At 43.0% G+C, this 24,223-nt stretch overlaps 1 protein-coding gene across 1 annotated transcript; it reads right to left on the bottom strand.

Moving 5' to 3' along the window:
• Window positions 1-16,742: 16,742 nt before the first annotated feature.
• Window positions 16,743-21,965, bottom strand: LOC115142598 (ETS-related transcription factor Elf-3-like). The gene is made up of 9 exons (XM_029682177.1): window positions 21,780-21,965; window positions 21,121-21,311; window positions 19,829-20,059; window positions 19,630-19,716; window positions 19,400-19,519; window positions 19,085-19,171; window positions 18,834-18,944; window positions 18,322-18,523; window positions 16,743-18,099 (listed from the first exon to the last, which is right to left on the bottom strand). The coding sequence occupies exons 2-9, from the start codon at window positions 21,302-21,304 to the stop codon at window positions 17,985-17,987; spliced, it is 1,137 nt and encodes a 378-aa protein (XP_029538037.1). The 5' UTR covers window positions 21,305-21,311; window positions 21,780-21,965; the 3' UTR covers window positions 16,743-17,984.
• Window positions 21,966-24,223: the final 2,258 nt, after the last annotated feature.

Here is a 24,223-nt window from a genome sequence, read left to right as displayed (position 1 = left end):
TTAGGAGGACTTCGAGAGTAGGTGTTAGACAGACTAGTAAATTGGGGTTTTACGCTATGAACCACCCCCGTGCATCACAGTTGGGATGGTATTCTTTGGCTTGCAAGCTTCCCCATTTTTCCTCCAAACATAATGATGGGCATTATGGCCAAACAGTTCTATTTTTGTTTCATCAGACCAGAGGACATTTCTCCAAAAAGTACAATCTTTGTCACCATGTGCAATTGCAAACTGTAGTCTGGCTTTTTTATGGTGGTTTTGGAGCAGTGGCTTCTTCCTTGCGGAGTGACCTTTCAGGTTATCTCAATATGGGACTCGTTTTACTGTGGATATAGATACTTTTGTACCTGTGTCCTCCAGCATCTTCACAAGGTCCTTTGCTGTTGTTCAGGGATTGATTTTCACTTTTCGCCCCAAAGTACGTTCATCTCTAGGAGAGAACGCATCTCCTTCCTGAGCGGTAAAACGGCTGCGTGGTCCCATGGTGTTTATACTTGCGTACTATTGTTTGTACAGATGAACGCATCAGGCATTTGGAAATTGCTCCCAAGGATGAACCAGACTTGTGGAGGTCTACAATTTTTTTCCTGAGGTCTTGGCTGATTTCTTATGATTTTCCCATGATGTCAAGCAAAGAGGCACTGAGTTTGAAGGTAGGCCTTAGTGTATGCAAACTTCTGACCCACTGGAATTGTGATACAGTGAATTTTAAGTGAAATAATCTATCTATAAACAATTGTTGGAAGAATTACGTGTCATGCACAAAGTAGATGTCCTAACCATCTTGCAAAACTATGGTTTGTTAACAAGAAATGTGTGGAGTGGTTGAAAAACGAGTTTTAATGACTTATTAATGACTTAATCTTCCTACTTCAACTGTACACTGGTTGAAGTGTATTTATCAAATTACATCAGTAAGGGATCAAAGATTTCACCAGGATTCACCTGGTCAGTCTATGTAATCGAAAGAGCAGGTGTTCTTAATGGACAGCGGAGTCAATCACCACCTTCCGGAGACACCTGAAACCCCACCTCTTTAAAGAATACCTAGGATAGGATAAAGTAATCCTTCTCCCCCTCCCCCCCCCTTAAAAGACCTAGATGCACTATTGTAAAGTGGCTGTTCCACTGGATGTCATAAGGTGAAAGCACCAATTTGTAAGTCGCTCTGGATAAGAGCGTCTGCTAAATGACTTAAATGTAAATGTAAATGTTGTATACTCAGTGTATTGTGTATGGTTGCTGGTGGCATACAGGATTAATCTGCCTTTGAGGCTAAGGCAAACCAGCCCTAAAGGACAATGGTTGGGGCTCTCTAATCCCCAATTTATTATATTAATGAAGGTGCAGCGGTTCTCAACTGGTTTTGCCTCGGGACCCAAATTGAACTATTTGTAATGCTGTATTGATAGTACATATAACAATTATATGACAAGGGAACAACATTTCCACTTCTTTCATTAGAAATAATAACATTTCACCTCCTGTGTGTCATCCTTCTTTTAACCATAGAATTTTTTAATTCCTCATCAATCCACGGGAATTTAATCATTTTTACAGTCATTTAACTAGAATAAGCAATTTCAAACATGTGTGAAGTGCAGCATGTCTGCTCCTCATTACACACCACAGAACAACAAATATTATTTACATCCTCAACATCACTACCTACATCACCACCAATCGCTACAAAACCTATTGTATGACGTCTTATACACTACATTAGGCTCAGCCTTTGGCTTTCCTAGATATGGCTATTATATTATGATCACTACATCTGATGGGTGTCCATACTGCTTTAGAGCAGATTTCTGCAGCATTAGAAAAATATGTGATCAATGTGGATGATTTTATTGCTGTGCTATTTGTAAATACCCTGGTCGGTTTAATGATAACCTGAACCAGGTTGCAAGCACTGGTTACAGTTTGTAGCTTTTTCTTGAGTGGGCAGCTTGATGAAAGCCAGTCAATATTTAAGTCACACAGAAAATATACCTCTCTGTTGATATCACATACATTATCAAGCATTTCACACATATTATCCAGATACTGACTGTTAGCACTTGGTGGTCTATAGCAGCTTCACAGAAGAACGGGCTTTAGGTGAGGCAAATGAACCTGTAGCCAAATTAATGAAACAGTATTTAACATTAGATTGTCTCTAAGATTTACAGGAATATGACTTTGAACATAAACGGAAAAACCTCCACCAATGGCATTTGCTTTGGAAAATGTTGAAATCATATATTGCTACCACTGTATTATCAAAGTTATAGACAGTATATGAATGTTATCTGTTACTAGCAAGTTCTAGATTTTATGAACGTTGTTTCTTAGGCTACATATGTTAATGTGGGCTATTTATAGCATTTATCTGAGGGTTTTGATTGTTTTTATTGCTTTACTGGGAGACATATCAGAGGTAGTTGTAGGATTGAAAGAGGCATTCAGGGGAGTTAGAGGGACATAAATTAGGTTACTTACATTATGACTGCCAACACCACTTGGACAATGTACATTTGCAGCAGCACTACGACGACTTAGCGATACAATGGTAGGGATTATCTGATCAGGGCTTGGGTCACTGATAAGTCATTGTCTCAAGGCAGCTTTGAAATACACAGACAGAGTCCAGGAGCCAAGATGATTTGGATGGACCATCATTCCTACAGAGCATCTTCTGTTTCCAAAAGGTGTTAAAGTTATTTATAAAAGTTACACCAACAGAGCTACAGTAGTCTCCATACAAGTGCCATCTGCCAACTTTCAGTAAAAAACACACTTGAAGCAAATGTAAACATTGAATTAAACTGAATTAATCAAAGAGCAGTTGAACAACAGTGAGCAAAATGTTGAATAAGGGGGTGCCAACAGCAAAGCAATGTCCCCTAATCCCTAATCCTGGAGAGAAAGAGAGAAAGGGAGCATTGGGCAGTTGAGGTATCATACAAATTCTGCGAGAGGGACACAATATTTAAACACACAGGTAACACACAAATAGACTGATGTAGAAAACCATACATAGGCAAAGAAATGGAAAGTGTCAAACAGTCATCTATAGGTAATACCACAGGTCATGAGAGAAATGGAGAGACACACCTTGAGAGCAACATGCCTAAAAGGAAGTGTAAAGAAAAGCTTACCTTGAAGGACGGGGAAGGAGAGGAGGGTCTCAGCTGAGGTCCAAGCATTCTGATATGTTCAGTCCAGTTGTCCCCTCAAACAGGCCTGCAGGTGCCATCAACCAGCCTACATAGCCTCTGTGAGTCAGCTGTGAAGATGAGAGAGAGAGAGATATAGAGTGAAAGAGATCAATAATCACTGCTGAGCATTGTAAAACTGTTCTAGAGTCATATTGTTTCAGAACAGTATGGTACAGCAGTGTTTGACAGGTATTTTGACTTACTGTCACGGGGCCAGGCTTATTGCTTCTCATCAGGGTGTCGTAGGAGGCGATTGTGCAGGACCTTGAAAGCATCATGTCCACTGGATAGGGCTGAGTGACTGAACTGTGTGAATGGTCCTGTGGGTGTGTGTGAATGAGAAAGAAAGAGAGAGAGAGAAATCAGTAATCAAGTGTAGCCTACATCTGCCTTTCAGTGAGCAGGAAAGGATGTTTGTGAAGTATACACATACCAATAAAAAGGCTAATTGTAACTTACTACTGCCTTTACCTCCCTTCTCACCTAATTTGCTCACATTGTATATAGACTTGTTTTTTTTTACTGTATTATTGACTGTATGTTTGTTTTACTCCATGTGTAACTCTGTGTCGTTGTATGTGTCGAACTGCTTTGCTTTATCTTGGCCAGGTCGCAATTGTAAATGAGAACTTGTTCTCAACTTGCTTACCTGGTTAAATAAAGGTGAAATAAATAAATAAAATAAAACTATATTGGCTGATATAACATAAAGTTCATGATGATCTTTTCAATGGTGCCCTTGAAACAAACACACACACACACACACACACACACACACACACACACACACACACACACACACACACACACACACACACACACACACACACACACACACACACACACACACACACACACACACACACACACACAACGACTGGCTATAGCTTAATTGGATATTGATGCATGTGTAATGGGTTGATTTCTCTCAAATAAGGTATTAAGGTGTCAAGGTATTATCACGTTTGGAAAGGTTTTGTGTTGGGTTTGTGTCGATCAGAGTGAGAGAATATGTTTGCTTGATGCTAGCTGAGGTAAAAATGATTTACAAGTCACAGAGACTATGTTTACTGAGTAGCTTACTTGTACTGGAGTTTGTCTAGGAGATTTTATAAAGAATCCATCTGTTAGGGATATCTGAGTTCGTTTTACATGTTATTGGTTTTGTGTAAAATTGTGCTCACGAGCTGGTAAACTGGCCGTGCACGCTCAGTTTTTGTCTCTGTATGGACATTTTGCCTGTTTGATAACCTTATGGAGGGAATAACTAGACTATTTGTATTCAGCCATATTCCCATTCACCTTGCCGTGGTTAAATGCGGTGGTTCGCGCTTTGAGTTTTGCGCGAATGCTGCCATCTATCCACGTTTTTTTTGTTTGGGTAGGTTTTAATAGTCACAGTGGGAACAGCATCCCCTATACTCTTCCTGATGAACTCAGTCACCATGTCTGTGTATATGTCAATGTTATTCTCAGAGGCAACCCGGAACATATCACAGTCCGCGTGATCAAAACACTCTTGCATGGATTCCGATTGGTCAGGCCAGCGGTGAATAGACCTTAGCGCGGGTACTTCCTGTTTGAGTTTCTGCCTATAGGAAGGGAGGAGCAGAATGGAGTCATGATCTGATTTGCCGAAGGGAGGGTGGGGGAGGGCTTTGTAGCCATCCCGGAAGGGAGAGTAACAATGGGCAATAGTTTCAATAGTGCAAGTCCTACAGGCAATGTGTTGATAGAACTTCGGTAGCGTTTTCCTCAAATTTGCTTTGTTAAAATCCCCAGCTACAATAAAAGCAGCCTCAGGATATGTGGTTTCCAGTTTTCAAAAAGTCCAATGTAGTTCCTTGAGGGCTGTTGTGGTATCGGCTTGATGGGGAATATACATGTCTGTGACTATAACCGAAGATAATTCTCTTGGGAGGTAATACCGTCGGCATTTGATTGTAAGGTATTCTAGGTCAGGTGAACAAAAGGACTTCCTGTAGTTATCACAATCACACAATGAGTAGTTAATCATGGAACATACACCACCGCCTTTCTTCTTCCCGGAGAGTTCTTTATTCCTGTCTGTGCAATGTAGTGAGAACCCAGCTGGCTGTATGGATGGGCACAGTATATCCAGAGAGAGCCATGATTCTGTGAAACAGAGTATGTTACAGTCCCTGATGTCTCTCTGGTAGGAGAACCTCGCCCTGAGCTTGTCTACTTTATTGTCCAGGGACTGAACATTAGCAAGTAATATACTTGGAAGTGGTGGATGATATGCACGCCTCCTGAGTCAGACTAGAAATCCGCTCCGAATACCTCTTCTCTGCCGGCGGCGTCTTGGAGCAGCCTCTGGGATGAGTTCAATTGCCGTGGGGAACAAAGGCTGCAATTCGGGAAAGTCATATTTCTGATGGTAATACTGGTGAGTTATTGCTGCTCTGATACGCAGCAGACTGTCTACCAATCGTGTTCACGTTGTCATGCTGCGTCATGCGGTTGCTAACCTAATCATCATGCAATCCCTTCTCAAAGTCAGTCGAGAAACTTTTCCTCGAAAGTACATAATGTCACGATTCCAAAGCTATACGATGCTACAGATAGCAAGTTAATTATCTCACATCTCAGAAAATATTTGTATTGTTGTACTTCTTGTTGACTAAATTTGTGCTAATGTTTTTTTTTTTTATGGAGAGCGCTCCTTGTTCAAGAATCGCCCAGATTGCACCGTGCAGCCCATTGGCGTAGCATGGGCAATGTTTCCCATCTCTTCAAAAGTATATCTGCCGTTGTGAATGTTAGACTCCACTCTTTGAGGCACTTCTATCTGCAGGTTGAACATGGTGAGACTGTAGATGCCTGAAAGAATTGTGCAGTTTGTTAGGCTATTTTACAGCTAACAAGGTATGTTACATGCTGATATTGTCTTTGGTATTATTTTGTGCAGCTCCGTTTGCTAAGTAGTTACCTAACTAGCTAGCCAGCCAGCCTGCCCATAGAGAGAGCATTGCATTGTGGATTTTGTAGTGGACTTGAGCTACAACAGATTTCCATAACGATTTTCCATGTTGCTACAAACCTTATTATAATGGCAAAATGAAGCAGTTGTTCACCAAAAAATATTGTTCACGTACTAGTGTTATTCAACACTGTAAATTAAAGGAATGACTTACTGAGTGGTTTTGGGGGAGTGCCAAGATGGAGGCACGATGGCCTCAACACAGCACTCCCTATTAGTCATCAAGTGAATATATCAATCATTGGTCAAAACGCCAACCGACTGGGCCATTGGATCTAGATCCATGTCTGAGGTGGCATGTGTTTTGATGAGGTAATAAGACACAGACTCTATGGGTCAGATCTTTACATGAACAGTGTATTATGCAAATTCATGAATGCAACTATGTTTATTGTTGCAGGCAGAAATATGTTACAGTGTGAAACATAAAGCAAACAAAAAACAAACTTAATTTTCACACATTTTCTCGCTTCACTGGAAGAATGTTATCTTGAACTTATCTTGAACTGGTTAATCAGTGGCCCATGTGTGTGTGTACTGTATGTGTCTGTGTACTGTATGTGTCTGTGTACTGTATGTGTGTGTGTACTGTATGTGTGTGTGTACTGTATGTGTCTGTGTACTGTATGTGTGTGTGTACTGTATGTGTCTGTGTACTGTATGTGTGTGTGTGTACTGTATGTGTGTGTGTACTGTATGTGTCTGTGTACTGTATGTGTGTGTGTACTGTATGTGTGTGTGTACTGTATATGTCTGTGTACTGTATGTGTGTGTGTACTGTATGTGTGTGTGTACTGTATGTGTCTGTGTACTGTATGTGTGTGTGTACTGTATGTGTCTGTGTACTGTATGTGTGTGTGTACTGTATGTGTCTGTGTACTGTATGTGTGTGTGTACTGTATGTGTGTGTGTACTGTATGTGTGTGTGTACTGTATGTGTCTGTGTACTGTATGTGTGTGTGTACTGTATGTGTCTGTGTACTGTATGTGTGTGTGTACTGTATGTGTCTGTGTACTGTATGTGTGTGTGTACTGTATGTGTGTGTGTACTGTATGTGTCTGTGTACTGTATGTGTGTGTGTACTGTATGTGTCTGTGTACTGTATGTGTGTGTGTACTGTATGTGTCTGTGTACTGTATGTGTGTGTGTACTGTATGTGTCTGTGTACTGTATGTGTCTGTGTACTGTATGTGTCTGTGTACTGTATGTGTGTGTGTACTGTATGTGTGTGTGTACTGTATGTGTCTGTGTACTGTATGTGTCTGTGTACTGTATGTGTGTGTGTACTGTATGTGTGTGTGTACTGTATGTGTGTGTGTACTGTATGTGTCTGTGTACTGTATGTGTGTGTGTACTGTATGTGTGTGTGTACTGTATGTGTCTGTGTACTGTATGTGTCTGTGTACTGTATGTGTCTGTGTACTGTATGTGTGTGTGTACTGTATGTGTCTGTGTACTGTATGTGTGTGTGTACTGTATGTGTGTGTGTACTGTATGTGTGTGTGTACTGTATGTGTCTGTGTACTGTATGTGTGTGTGTACTGTATGTGTGTGTGTACTGTATGTGTGTGTGTACTGTATGTGTCTGTGTACTGTATGTGTGTGTGTACTGTATGTGTCTGTGTACTGTATGTGTGTGTGTACTGTATGTGTGTGTGTACTGTATGTGTCTGTGTACTGTATGTGTGTGTGTACTGTATGTGTCTGTGTACTGTATGTGTGTGTGTACTGTATGTGTGTGTGTACTGTATGTGTCTGTGTACTGTATGTGTCTGTGTACTGTATGTGTGTGTGTACTGTATGTGTCTGTGTACTGTATGTGTGTGTGTACTGTATGTGTCTGTGTACTGTATGTGTCTGTGTACTGTATGTGTGTGTGTACTGTATGTGTCTGTGTACTGTATGTGTGTGTGTACTGTATGTGTCTGTGTACTGTATGTGTGTGTGTACTGTATGTGTGTGTGTACTGTATGTGTGTGTGTACTGTATGTGTGTGTGTACTGTATGTGTGTGTGTACTGTATGTGTCTGTGTACTGTATGTGTCTGTGTACTGTATGTGTGTGTGTACTGTATGTGTGTGTGTACTGTATGTGTCTGTGTACTGTATGTGTGTGTGTACTGTATGTGTGTGTGTACTGTATGTGTCTGTGTACTGTATGTGTCTGTGTACTGTATGTGTGTGTGTGTACTGTATGTGTCTGTGTACTGTATGTGTCTGTGTACTGTATGTGTCTGTGTACTGTATGTGTGTGTGTACTGTATGTGTGTGTGTACTGTATGTGTGTGTACTGTATGTGTGTGTGTACTGTATGTGTCTGTGTATTGTATGTGTGTGTGTACTGTATGTGTGTGTGTACTGTATGTGTGTGTGTAATGTATGTGTGTGTGTACTGTATGTGTCTGTGTACTGTATGTGTCTGTGTACTGTATGTGTGTGTGTACTGTATGTGTGTGTGTACTGTATGTGTGTGTGTACTGTATGTGTCTGTGTACTGTATGTGTGTGTGTACTGTATGTGTGTGTGTACTGTATGTGTGTGTGTACTGTATGTGTCTGTGTACTGTATGTGTGTGTGTACTGTATGTGTGTGTGTACTGTATGTGTCTGTGTACTGTATGTGTGTGTGTACTGTATGTGTGTGTGTACTGTATGTGTGTGTGTACTGTATGTGTCTGTGTACTGTATGTGTCTGTGTACTGTGTGTGTGTGTGTACTGTATGTGTGTGTGTACTGTATGTGTCTGTGTACTGTATGTGTGTGTGTACTGTATGTGTGTGTGTACTGTATGTGTGTGTGTACTGTATGTGTGTGTGTACTGTATGTGTGTGTGTACTGTATGTGTGTGTGTACTGTATGTGTATGTGTACTGTATGTGTGTGTGTACTGTATGTGTGTGTGTACTGTATGTGTGTGTGTACTGTATGTGTCTGTGTACTGTATGTGTGTGTGTACTGTATGTGTATGTGTACTGTATGTGTCTGTGTACTGTATGTGTGTGTGTACTGTATGTGTGTGTGTACTGTATGTGTGTGTGTACTGTATGTGTGTGTGTACTGTATGTGTCTGTGTACTGTATGTGTCTGTGTACTGTATGTGTGTCTGTGTACTGTATGTGTGTGTGTACTGTATGTGTGTGTGTACTGTATGTGTCTGTGTACTGTATGTGTCTGTGTACTGTATGTGTGTCTGTGTACTGTATGTGTCTGTGTACTGTATGTGTGTCTGTGTACTGTATGTGTGTGTGTACTGTATGTGTGTGTGTACTGTATGTGTCTGTGTACTGTATGTGTGTGTGTACTGTATGTGTCTGTGTACTGTATGTGTATGTGTACTGTATGTGTGTGTGTACTGTATGTGTCTGTGTACTGTATGTGTCTGTGTACTGTATGTGTGTCTGTGTACTGTATGTGTCTGTGTACTGTATGTGTGTCTGTGTACTGTATGTGTGTGTGTACTGTATGTGTGTGTACTGTATGTGTCTGTGTACTGTATGTGTCTGTGTACTGTATGTGTGTGTGTACTGTATGTGTCTGTGTACTGTATGTGTCTGTGTACTGTATGTGTCTGTGTACTGTATGTGTCTGTGTACTGTATGTGTGTGTGTACTGTATGTGTCTGTGTACTGTATGTGTCTGTGTACTGTATGTGTGTGTGTACTGTATGTGTGTGTGTACTGTATGTGTGTGTGTACTGTATGTGTCTGTGTACTGTATGTGTGTGTGTACTGTATGTGTGTGTGTACTGTATGTGTCTGTGTACTGTATGTGTGTCTGTGTACTGTATGTGTGTGTGTACTGTATGTGTGTGTGTACTGTATGTGTCTGTGTACTGTATGTGTCTGTGTACTGTATGTGTGTCTGTGTACTGTATGTGTCTGTGTACTGTATGTGTGTCTGTGTACTGTATGTGTGTGTGTACTGTATGTGTGTGTGTACTGTATGTGTCTGTGTACTGTATGTGTGTGTGTACTGTATGTGTGTGTGTACTGTATGTGTCTGTGTACTGTATGTGTGTGTGTACTGTATGTGTCTGTGTACTGTATGTGTCTGTGTACTGTATGTGTGTGTGTACTGTATGTGTACTGTATGTGTCTGTGTACTGTATGTGTGTGTGTACTGTATGTGTGTGTGTACTGTATGTGTGTGTGTACTGTATGTGTCTGTGTACTGTATGTGTGTGTGTACTGTATGTGTGTGTGTACTGTATGTGTCTGTGTACTGTATGTGTGTGTGTACTGTATGTGTGTGTGTGTACTGTATGTGTGTGTGTACTGTATGTGTCTGTGTACTGTATGTGTCTGTGTACTGTATGTGTGTGTGTACTGTATGTGTGTGTGTACTGTATCTGTCTGTGTACTGTATGTGTGTGTGTACTGTATGTGTGTGTGTACTGTATGTGTGTGTGTACTGTATGTGTCTGTGTACTGTATGTGTGTCTGTGTACTGTATGTGTGTGTGTACTGTATGTGTGTGTGTACTGTATGTGTCTGTGTACTGTATGTGTCTGTGTACTGTATGTGTCTGTGTACTGTATGTGTGTGTACTGTATGTGTGTGTGTACTGTATGTGTCTGTGTACTGTATGTGTCTGTGTACTGTATGTGTGTGTGTACTGTTTGTGTGTGTGTACTGTATGTGTCTGTGTACTGTATGTGTCTGTGTACTGTATGTGTCTGTGTACTGTATGTGTGTGTGTACTGTATGTGTCTGTGTACTGTATGTGTGTGTGTACTGTATGTGTGTGTGTACTGTATGTGTGTGTGTACTGTATGTGTGTGTGTACTGTATGTGTCTGTGTCTGAGTCTTTTGGAGAAAATGAAAGTTACTGACATTTGTTTAATGAGTGACTTTTAAAAGGCCATAGTTGACTGACCCCTTCACCAACCAATAATCTCTCTCTCTCTCTCTCTCTCTCTCTCTCTCTCTCTCTCTCTCTCTCTCTCTCTCTCTCTGTCTCTCTCTCTCTCTCTCTCTCTCTCTCTCTGTCTCTCTCGCTCAATTCAATTCAACTGATTTTATTGACATGGCAAGTTCATTATTACTTACATGGTCAAAGTATACATATAGAAAAAATATATATATCTATATATATTCAAACAATAAACAAATGGTGGGACCAACAGCAATAATAGTGGACATGGGATTACCATTAACAACAACTACAACTATTATATTAATCAGAACAACAATCTCGCTCTCTCACACACACACACACATATATATATGAAAGCTGCGCCCCCACCCTCTCTCCATGATTTTCCTGGCAGCAGACTGTAGGGTTCCAGTAAGCTACGTGCTGGAGTCACATTTTGACAGGCAGCCAAATACACCTGTTGGACAGGTATGTTTATCTAGCAGGGAGGTTCAGATACCCTTTGTCACCACACTAAGGTGTGGGAATGTGTGCTTGTGTGTGCCTGGACTGTTTAAGTACACACGCTGCTGTTGATGAATTAAATTATCCTTGACATTAGCGATGAGGGAATTAGTGAGATCTTTTAAATCCTTATTTGTTAAAGTTGAAAGGCATTTCAGTATTGTTTTCTACATGGGGAAAACCACATCACATCACATCAACCACAACCAGGTCAACTGTGACCTTAATGAAACAATGGACCACAAATGAATGAAGTTAATGTTGGATGTTTCATTGTTTCTAGACGGTAATAGATGCAATTGTTCAGTAAGTCAGGCCTGAAGATGGCATGACCTTGATTTGGACAGGAACAAACCTAAATCAGCTTATCAACCAGCTAATTATTAGAATCAGGTGCGCTAGACTAGGGTTGGAGTGAAAATCTACCGGACGGTACGCAACACAAATGGAATGCCCAGAAATCTCCTGCCATAGTGTAGTTATGTCTTTCTTGAGTGTGTGTGTGTGTGAATATTTCAGGTGAGGGAGTGAGGATCCGACTGAGGTGTAAATCACGAGGCAGCAGTTAACCCCCAACTTAATCTCAACTGTCGCTCGGCAACAATGGAGCCTTTGTGAAAAGTAACACACATCTATAGTCTGGTGTCTGGCCTTTGAAACATTACAACAACTCAAACAGGCCCCACCACTGTCCACATGCATCACACCACATCCACTCCACACGGATCGCGTGCCCTTAAACATGTGTGACAAACACTCTCACAGACAGAAACCCTGTCAAGGTTGAGTGGTGTTTTTTACAACATGACAACATCAGTTGCAAGTTCAATTTAGCATAAAAGAGAGTTTAAACCAACACATTCGCCAGTTGAGTAGTCGCCACTCCATCCAGAATGATGTGTGTACAGACATGCGTGCGTGTGTAACCAGCAGTTATGGTCCGTTGTCTGAGAATTGCCCCAGCTGTCACATTCCTCAATGTCCTCTCAGAAAATACATTTAAATTGAGTCTGTAAATGTACTGATGGATCATAATGAAGAGCCAAGCTCACTGTTGTGTTGTTGCAAACCAGAAGGCTTGATGTAAAAAAGGAAACACAGACAATATCTATCAGTAATTACTGTCACCAGGACGATGGTGGTCTATCAGTAATTACTGTCACCAGGACGATGGTGGTCTATCAGTAATTACTGTCGCCAGGACGATGGTGGTCTCTCAGTAATTACTGTCGCCAGGACGATGGTGGTCTATCAGTAATTACTGTCACCAGGACGATGGTGGTCTATCAGTAATTACTGTCGCCAGGACGATGGTGATCTATCAGTAATTACTGTCACCAGGACGATGGTGGTCTATCAGTAATTACTGTCACCAGGACGATGGTGGTCTATCAGTAATTACTGTCACCAGGACGATGGTGGTCTCTCAGTAATTACTGTCACCAGGACGATGGTGGTCTCTCAGTAATTACTGTCACCAGGACGATGGTGGTCTATCAGTAATTACTGTCACCAGGACGATGGTGGTCTATCAGTAATTACTGTCACCAGGACGATGGTGGTCTCTCAGTAATTACTGTCACCAGGACGATGGTGGTCTCTCAGTAATTACTGTCGCCAGGACGATGGTGGTCTCTCAGTAATTACTGTCACCAGGACGATGGTGGTCTCTCAGTAATTACTGTCACCAGGACGATGGTGGTCTATCAGTAATTACTGTCACCAGGACGATGGTGGTCTCTCAGTAATTACTGTCACCAGGACGATGGTGGTCTATCAGTAATTACTGTCACCAGGACGATGGTGGTCTATCAGTAATTACTGTCACCAGGACGATGGTGGTCTATCAGTAATTACTGTCACCAGGACGATGGTGGTCTCTCAGTAATTACTGTCACCAGGACGATGGTGGTCTATCAGTAATTACTGTCACCAGGACGATGGTGGTCTCTCAGTAATTACTGTCACCAGGACGATGGTGGTCTATCAGTAATTACTGTCACCAGGACGATGGTGGTCTCTCAGTAATTACTGTCACCAGGACGATGGTGGTCTATCAGTAATTACTGTCACCAGGACGATGGTGGTCTCTCAGTAATTACTGTCGCCAGGACGATGGTGGTCTATCAGTAATTACTGTCACCAGGACGATGGTGGTCTCTCAGTAATTACTGTCGCCAGGACGATGGTGGTCTCTCAGTAATTACTGTCACCAGGACGATGGTGGTCTCTCAGTAATTACTGTCACCAGGACGATGGTGGTCTATCAGTAATTACTGTCACCAGGACGATGGTGGTCTATCAGTAATTACTGTCACCAGGACGATGGTGGTCTATCAGTAATTACTGTCACCAGGACGATGGTGGTCTCTCAGTAATTACTGTCACCAGGACGATGGTGGTCTATCAGTAATTACTGTCACCAGGACGATGGTGGTCTCTCAGTAATTACTGTCACCAGGACGATGATGGTCTATCAGTAATTACTGTCACCAGGACGATGGTGGTCTCTCAGTAATTACTGTCACCAGGACGATGGTGGTCTATCAGTAATTACTGTCACCAGGACGATGGTGGTCTCTCAGTAATTACTGTCACCAGGACGATGGTGGTCTATCAGTAATTACTGTCACCAGGACGATGGTGGTCTCTCAGTAATTACTGTCACCAGGACGATGGTGGTCTCTCAGTAATTACTGTCGCCAGGACGATGGTGGTCTCTCAGTAATTACTGTCACCAGGACGATGGTGGTCTATCAGTAATTACTGTCGCCAGGACGATGGTGGTCTATCAGTAATTACTGTCGCCAGGACGATGGTGGTCTCTCAGTAATTACTGTCACCAGGACGATGGTGGTCTATCAGTAATTACTGTCGCCAGGACGATGGTGGTCTATCAGTAATTACTGTCACCAGGACGATGGTGGTCTATCAGTAATTACTGTCGCCAGGACGATGGTTGTCTCTCAGTAATTACTGTCACCAGGACGATGGTGGTCTCTCAGTAATTACTGTCACCAGGACGATGGTGGTCTCTCAGTAATTACTGTCACCAGGACGATGGTGGTCTATCAGTAATTACTGTCGCCAGGACGATGGCGGTCTCTCAGTAATTACTGTCACCAGGACGATGGTGGTCTATCAGTAATTACTGTCGCCAGGACGATGGCGGTCTATCAGTAATTACTGTCACCAGGACGATGGTGGTCTCTCAGTAATTACTGTCACCAGGACGATGGTGGTCTATCAGTAATTACTGTCGCCAGGACGATGGCGGTCTCTCAGTAATTACTGTCACCAGGACGATGGTGGTCTATCAGTAATTACTGTCGCCAGGACGATGGCGGTCTATCAGTAATTACTGTCACCAGGACGATGGTGGTCTATCAGTAATTACTGTCGCCAGGACGATGGTGACCCTAGGAGGACTATAAGTGTACGAGACAATTGCAACTGAGAGACAGGTGCAAAATAGTGTTTCAATGTTACGTAATAACTTTGGAAATGAAAATGCAGTCTGTGTTTATTGTTTTGTCTGATAGTGGTTGGCAGGAGAAGAGTGCTGCTGACAGATTCACACTCCAGATGAGATATTAAGGCGAGGCCCTGTGTCACATCTACTCCCTCTCCATCGCTCAACACTGCCAGTTTTACTAACCACGCATCATTAGGCACACCTGGACTTCATCACTACCCTGATTACTTCCCCTTTATCTGTATCATTACTCACCAGGCAGAGTTGATTCGCATGTTTTGAGTTGTTCGTCACTATTAAACTCCTGACTCCCTGCGTCTTTGTTACACCCTGACAGAGGGCACTGACTGAAAGAGTCTGAGTTTCCTTGTTAAATTCCCAAACATCAGCCATGACACTCAGATGTGAAGAGTAAATTGGATCCAAATTGCGTGTCCTCGAGTCTACACTATATATACAGAAATATGTGAACACCCATTCAAATGAGTAGATCTGCTATTTCAGCCACAAACGTTGTTGACAGCTGTATAGAATTGAGCACACAGCCATGCAATCTCCATAGTCAAGCATTGGCAGTAAAATGACCTTACTGAAGAGCTCAGTGACTTTCAACGTGGCACTGTCATAGGATGCCACCTTTCCAACAAGTCAGTTTGTCAAATGTCTACCTTGCTAGAGCTGCTCTGGTCAACTGTAAGTGCTGTTATTGTGAAGTGTAAATGTCAAGGAGCAAGAACGGCACAATAACTGTGTGCCAGGAGCTTCATGAAAAGGGTTTCCATGGCCGAGCAGCCGGACACAAGCCTAAGATCACCACGCACAATGCCAAACGTTGGCTGGAGTGGTGTAAAGCTCACCACCATTGGATTTTGGAGCAGTGGAAACGCGTTCTCTGGAGTGATGCTTCACCATCTGGCAGTCCGACGGACAAATCTGGGTTTGGCAGATGCCAGGAAAACGCTACCTGTTCCAATGCATAGTGCCAACTGTAAAGTTTGGTGGAGGAGGAATAATAGTCTGGGGCTGTTTATCATGGTTCAGGCCCCTTAGTTCCAGTGAAGGAAAATCTTAACACTACAGCATACAATGACATTCTACGGTTCTGTGCTTCTAACTTTGTGGCAACAGTTTGGGGAAGGCTCTTTCCTATTTCAGCATAACGATACCCCAGTGCACAAAACAAGGTCCATACAGACATTTTTTTGTCGAGATGGGTGTGGAAGAACTTGACTGGGCTGCACAGTGTCCTGACCTCAACCCCATCGAACACCTTTGGGATGAATTGGAACACTGACTGTGAGCCAGGCCTAATCGCCCAACATCAGTATTCGACCTCAGTAATGCTCTTGTGGCTGAAAGGAAGCAAGTCCCTGCAGCAATATCCAAACATGTTGTGGAAAGTCTTCCGAGAAGAGTGGAGGCTGTTATAGCAGCAAAGCGGGGAGCAACTCCATATTAATGCCAATGATTTTGGAATTAAATATTCGAAGAGCAGGTGTCCACATACTCATGTAGTGTATATTTCCATTCACATTTGAGTCATTTAGCTTATGCTTTTACACAGAGTGGATTGCAAAAAGTTAATTCAAAGGACATTTGAGCTCAATTAGTGAGCTATATGGCTTTTGTTTTCAGACACAAAAACATAATCGATTTCTACTAAACACACGCAGACATTTACATTATTTCAAACATAGTTTATTTCCGTAAAAAGACTCTTAAATACAAAATAAAACAATATTCTGTACATACATGGGTGTAAATATATCAGAAACGATACAATCTGAGATGTAATTCTCATACACATGATATTGAGTGATCCAGAAGAAGAAAAGATCAGCTGAATAACATAATAAACAATTATATAGAACAGTCATTGATTTGTTTTAAACTGATTATTAATACAAACTGTTTTGATGTTGGTCTGGTCTGGTGAGGTACATGAAGATTTATATGGCTATAAAGGACATATACTTTATAGATAACATTCACGCTGAAAGAGCGAAATACACTTCATGTCACCAATAGTTTATAATGAGTATCCCTTCATTTAGTTACTCCTCTCTCTCTTCTCTCTCTCTTTTTTGTCCTCCAGTCGTCTCCTCCCTCCATATCAGCTTTTATCATTAAACACAAGCCCTTTAATACCAAGGTTAAAACACAACATGAGGCTCTTCTCTTTTTTTATATTTTAAAACAATATAATCTTTATCTTTAACTCTACATTGTTGGAAATGGACCTGTAAGTAAGCATTTCACTGCAAGTCTACACTTCTTGTGACAATTAAAATGTTATTTGATTTTATTCTAAACAATGGCTCATTTTAGAAGTCACAAGTTTTGCAACCAGCCGTCTTGCAATTAGACATATGCAATTATAGTTAAGTGCTACTGTCCCTCAGTAAATATAGAAAATATAAATAAACAAGCACTTTAAAAACAGATCAATATATGTGCCCGGTGCTGATATTGCCACAGTAAAAACTACAATGCCCATATACCCAGGTGGTTGTCATAGTGACACATAAGGTGAGTTACTCCCACACAATATAAAGTGTTTATATAAATGCAATCATAAATGCCTTTTTCTCATTATCTATCCCATGGAGAATATAACTGAAAACAGACATTCCATCTTGTAGGCCCAAAGCGGTGTCCACAACAATTCCTGACCCAAAATCCAGATACACAGTTAAACATACAAACATACTAGTTACAGTAAAATATCAATACTGGTTCATAAAACCTACTGGAGCCAAAAACACTGGCTTTTCTGCAACACCTCCCCTGGAAGAAGAGAAGTTAGTGTCTTTATATTATTTCAGGTATAGGGCTGTTGACCAGAGAGTGGGTTGTCCTATCTATAGTACAATAGGACAGAAGGGACTGCTCTGTCCAGTTAACACCCCCGCCACTCTTGTGTCTCACATGCCATGCAGCCTGGTCTCTTCCACCTTCCAGCCGGTGGAGTTCTTCCCAAACTTATAGACCAGCCGTCTACCGTCCACCCTATCCAGGATCTCTCTCTTATAGTAGTATCTATAAGAGGGAGGCAGGAAGGAGAGCCACTGGTTAGTCTCATGACAAGACAATGGTTTTTCACAGACATTTTATCATTGTTCTATCAATCTTCTAATTCCATCCTCAACTGGTTGACTCTATTAAGTTAGCTAGCACCCAAAAGCCAAGCATGGTTGCTAGGATTAGGCTTTCCATGGTTAGTTGCCATGACGGTACTGCTATATCTCCATGGTTTCCTACCTCATGGCGCGGCTGAGCTTCTCGTATGTCATGCTGCTGTTCTTCTTCTTCTGCCCCCACAGCTGGGCCACAGCCTCAGACTTGAGGAACTTGAAGACGCCCTCACTGCGGTCCTCCCACTTCATAAGTCCCTGGTTCTGGTTCAGCTCTGGGTGGATCAGGATGTCCCTAATGAACTCCCACAGGTGGGTCCCACGGGGCGCTATCGGGGGACAGGGGAGAGGAAGAGTTAGGTGTGTGTGAACAGCACAGGTGTGTGTGTGCTAAAGCAAGCAAGGATGAGGTAGAGCAGGTATGTTTATGTTAGTATGTGTGTGTGCAAGCGTGTGTATGTGCATACTCTATTTGCGAGTGTGCACAGCATGTGTGTGTATGTGTGTGTGTGTGTGTGTGTGTGTGTGTGTGTGTGTGTGTGTGTGTGTGTGTGTGTGTGTGTGTGTGTGTGTGTGTGTGTGTGTGTGTGTGTGTGTGTATGCGTGCGTGCGTGTGTTAGAATGATAGGAGCCACTCACCATGTTTGCTCTTCTTGGAGGTCTGGTAGTGTCTGGGATCGTGGCTGTGTTTGGGAGGTCTTCCTCTGCCTCTCTTCAGTATCTCTCCCCTCTCTGTCTTTATGTGCATTTCTGTCAAACACAATGGTTCAGGAGTTTAGAATAACAGACTGGCTTTCAAAGAGACATGAACTTTAAAGGCTCAGCCATCATACTCAACCACCACCGGAAGTTCAAGATTGTTAAGTCCACTTAGGAAAAGTTGTACTCACTGGCTATCTGTGGGTAGGAGAACTCTGGGTCGGACTCACTGCTCCTGGATTCTGGAGAGCTGGGGTTCTGGAAGCTGAGCATTCCACCTGGGGGCAGGGAGAGAGGAGGGAATACACTTTCAATATGGCCGGTCCTTCATCCTGCCTTCATCGATGAACTAGGCCTTGGGCTCAGTGATACAGGCCAGACCAATCACATACTGATTCAGTGATGTGAGAAGAATTGGGGGAACAGAGATGAGAGGAGATGAGATGAGAGGAGATGAGGTAGAAAGATGACAAACGAGAAGAAGAGAAAAGGGGGACACCTCTCACCTGACGAGGAGCTGTGCATGCTGTCGGACTCGTATCCGTGGTCGCTGAGCGGCTTCATGTTATCGAAGTTGAAGTTCTTGAAGACATGTGAGAAGTCGTTGTAGCTTGTCTCTTTCACAACTGTAACAGTAACATCACAACGTAAGCAAATGTGTCCATTTGACACTCAAGGCTTTGGTTTGTCAGTCTGAGATAGGAAGTATGAAGAATAGACAAGAGGATGTGTTTACCTTCATTTACTTCTACTGTGCTGAGCAGAGGAAAGTCTAGAAACTCATGCAGGAAGTTGTCCAGGAGCTTACAGGTCTCATTTAGATCTGGACCACAAAAAGAAATTCAATGACTGAATCATTACCAAATGCATGCGTCTGCTGCTGTTTTAAGGATCATCAATAATGTTTATTCAATTCACTTCTGTCAGATCCTTACCATATTTGGCCTTGAGTTCCATCAGGCTTTGGTAGAGCTGAGCCCCGAGGGACATTCCAAACATGTTTAACAGCTGATCTCTGGTCAGTTGGCAGAGCGTGGATCCGTCCATGAAGCAGCAGGATAGGCTCAGTGTGCTGGCATCAAACTTATTGCCCTCCACATAGAAGCTGATCCACTCCAACACATTCTGCTTGCTCCAGTACTGAGGGTTCTGGTCATACCATTGAACTAGAGGAGGATACAGAGGAGGAATGGGTGTCAGATTTGTGTAGTGTGTGTGTGTGTGTGTGTGTGTGTGTGTGTGTGTGTGTGTGTGTGTGTGTGTGTGTGTGTGTGAGGCATGATGCTGTTCTTGTAAAATCACCATCCCTCTTTTGAGATTGAACAATCTGTCAATGAGCCATAAGAAACCTTGTCAGTCTAACCACCCAGTTAAACCACAAGATACTGACTAACTGAAGCCTTTCAATGAAGTGCCAACCCACACAAGGACCCAGCTCCTGATCTGTGAAACCTGAGTTTGTGGTTTAAGGGAGTCAGAACGCCTGTCTCTAGTTTATCTCTGCCCTGTGTCGTTAAACACTACCTCAACTACCTAAACAGTTCTAATCACAACTTATCACTGGCTAGGCCAGGGCAAGTCAAATAAAGCTTGAGGCATCTGAAAGATGAAAAACATTCCTCAATTTAAGACAAAACATTGTCCCAGTTAATGATTTAACAGCCTTCTAAATTAGGTCATTGCAAGGTTCAGCCAATCCCCTGTCTGTCTGGGAGTTTGGCTATAGGACGTGTGTTTTACTATGGTCTTTGACTGAGTGTCTGCCGACAGGCTCAGTCAACAGACATGTCTCTTCCAGGGTGAGACAATGGGAAATATCCACAGACTTCACCAGCCAACAAGGTGACCAAAACCAAAGAACCGCTAAAACTGAATAAAGATCCCCACAGAAAAGATGACACACACATCCACACTGACTAAATTGTCCCACATGCTGATAACAAAGCAGAGAAAATTACACATCCTCCTTTTCTGTCAATCAGTTTAGGTGTATTTCCCCCCCCCCTCTATAGATATCATAATGTCATCACCTGCTAAGTGATTATAAAGAGGCATTGGTATAAGATACCTACAGCACCCAGGTGACTGCATATTAACATTTGTAGTTAGCTAAATCTGGTGCAATGCATCATTTTTCAGTATATTGAGACTAATGTTTTTGTATGTTGTTGTACAATAATACATTTTAAAAAGTACAAAATAAGTATAAATAAGACTGTGTTCTCACCCAGTATGCTCGAGCTGCATGTGGAGAGGTCTGAGAGCTGCAGCAGGTCTCCTGTGGCGGGCAGAGACAAGGTGGTGAGACTGGGCTGCAGCGGCTGAGGCTGCAGGGGCTCGGAGCTTCCAGTCTGGTACATGGTCATGTTGGCGTTGGTCAGGACCCTACACAGCTCACTGGCAGACGACATGGGCTCTCTGCAACCAGGAGAGAAACTCATTTATGTACAGTTAGGATGCTGATTATGGATATAGATTAATTAACAAATATAATAATTATATTAAGATAGTTGGTAGTATAGTTGCTGTAACCAGGAGACAATTGAGTGAGCCATTTGATGCATGGAGAAGGATGATCAACATTAAACATTTGGAAATTGATGTGACAGTAAACCTTTTCACCCATTCCTTATTGTATTCACTGTTTGAAGTGGGTCATGAATGCAAAATCCTTGGCTGTGTGTAAATACACACCAGTTTTTGTTTTCTTTAATCTGCTGTGGATTAATATAAACTGACTTTCCCCAATATTTTACAGATATGTCAACATAAATTGGATCAATCAATTGGAGGTTTCTTCAAAACATGCTGCAAAGGTCCATGTGACCTCAGACCCAAGCAACCACCCCGTTACTCCCCAAAGAGCACCTACACTTCTGCACATACCTGATTCTGAGGCAACCGACAGGCAGCAATGAGAAGGTGTTAGATCAATAATAATCCACTGTTTGTTTTAGAGTCCAGTGTTTGTGATTCACTCCAAGAGTTTGTCAATATACTCCACGGTTTATCTCCTTCTTTACCTTGTCTCTCTCCCTTTATCTCTCTCGCTCTAGTTTCATAGATTTCATAGATTCACAGGTATATCCAGCAGCAGGTGTAAGGCTTTATACTCTAGAAAGGCATGTGGGAGGGGCCATACTGTCTCTTAGCCCCCTCCCTTCTCTCCATGACGAAGCTCAGGAGCATTGGTGGGTGTGTCGAATGGAAAGGCAAGACAGAAGAATCGGGTAAAATGGAGGGAGAGTTGAAGGGTTGAGAGAGAGGATGGGAGGATGGGGGAGTTGAAGGGGTGAGAGAGGATGAGAGGATGGGGTGGAATGGAGTGGGAGTTGAAGGGTTGAGAGAGAGGATGGGAGGATGGGGGAGTGAACGGGTGAGAGAGGACGAGAGGATGGTGTGGAATAGAGGGGGAGTTGAACGGGTGAGAGAGGATGAGTGGATGGGGTGGTGGTGGTGAGAGTGCGGGGGTTGTTGTTCTGTCTAAGAACAGAACTACAGGATGATGTCACTGTAAACATTCCTAATGAATCAACAGTCATGGTTGATCTAGTTTGTTTTATTATGTAATATCCACCATCGCTGTCACCGCTTTGTTTATCTCTAAGGAATGAAATCATTTGTTCCATTATTTACTGTTGACACTGACTCTGAAGCTTTCACAGTCCTCTCAGTAACATTACCTCCTGTTTCAGTTTGTCCCAGTGGACTGGTTCAGCCAGCTCCACACGTTTACCCAACGGCAAGACCTATCACGCACTCAATACGGTTACCATAACGCAGGTTCAGTTGCCATAATCACCAAGTACATTCACATGTACCAGGAATTCTGTATGACCTGGTTAAATAATTCCGTCACAATAAACAGAATATACACAATATAATTACAGACGATACACAATATGTACAGACAGAGTATATAGACAAGAATTTACACAGTCAACATACAGTATGTACACTATAAACACTGTAAACTAAAATACGACAGACTACGGTGTAAACACTATAAACTACACTTTAAATTATGCATGTAAAAGGTGTATAAGCAAAGCAATTTGACAAAATGATGTGCAATGGCGGGCATATATGCGTAAAGAGCCAGTCCGTGGCAGGGTGCAACATGGCAGAGAGTGCAAACAGGCATATATGCGTAAAGAGCCAGTCCCAGGGTCCGTGGCAGGGTGCAGCGTGGCAGAGAGTGCAAACAAAGAGCCAGTCCGTGGCAGGGTGCAACGTGGCAGAGAGTGCAAACAGGCATACATGCGTAAAGAGCCAGTCCGTGGCAGGGTGCAACGTGGCAGAGAGTGCAAACAGGCATATATGCGTAAAGAGCCAGTCCGTGGCAGGGTGCAACGTGGCAGAGAGTGCAAACAGGCATATATGCGTAAAGAGCCAGTCCGTGGCAGGGTGCAACGTGGCAGAGAGTGCAAACAGGCATATATGCGTAAAGAGCCAGTCCGTGGCAGGGTGCAACGTGGCAGAGAGTGCAAACAGGCATATATGTGAAAAGAGCCAGTCCGTGGCAGGGTGCAACGTGGCAGAGAGTGCAAACAGGCATATATGCGCAAAGAGCCAGTCCGTGGCAGGGTGCAACGTGGCAGAGAGTGCAAACAGGCATATATGCGCAAAGAGCCAGTCCGTGGCAGGGTGCAACGTGGCAGAGAGTGCAAAGAGGCATATATGCGTAAAGAGCCAGTCCGTGGCAGGGTGCAACGTGGCAGAGTTGGGTTGGCGCCCCCCCCTTGGGATATGCCGTGGCAGAGATCTTTGTGGGCTATACTCAGCCTTGTCTCAGGATGGTAAGTTGGTGGTTGAAGATATCCCTCTAGTGGTGTGGGGGCTGTGCTTTGGCAAAGTGGGTGGGGTTATATCCTTCCTGTTTGGCCCTGCCCGGGGGTGTCCTCGGATGGGGCCACAGTGTCTCCTTACCCCTCCTGTCTCAGCCTCCAGTATTTATGCTGCAGTAGTTTATGTGTCGGGGGGCTAGGGTCAGTTTGTTATATCTGGAGTACTTCTCCTGTCCTGTTCAGTGTCCTGTGTGAATTTAAGTGTGCTCTCTCTAATTCTCTCTTTCTTTCTCTCTCTCGGAGGACCTGAGCCCTAGGACCATGCCTCAGGACTACCTGACATGATGACTCCTTGCTGTCCCCAGTCCACCTGGCCGTGCTGCTGCTCCAGTTTCAACTGTTCTGCCTTATTATTATTGGACCATGCTGGTCATTTATGAACATTTGAACATCTTGGCCATGTTCTGTTATAATCTCCACCCGGCACAGCCAGAAGAGGACTGGCCACCCCACATAGCCTGGTTCCTCTCTAGGTTTCTTCCT

This window comes from Oncorhynchus nerka, linkage group LG2 (assembly GCF_034236695.1).
Source record: "Oncorhynchus nerka isolate Pitt River linkage group LG2, Oner_Uvic_2.0, whole genome shotgun sequence".
Taxonomy (NCBI): Eukaryota; Metazoa; Chordata; class Actinopteri; order Salmoniformes; family Salmonidae; genus Oncorhynchus; species Oncorhynchus nerka.
This window is presented reverse-complemented; position numbering and strand designations above follow the sequence as displayed.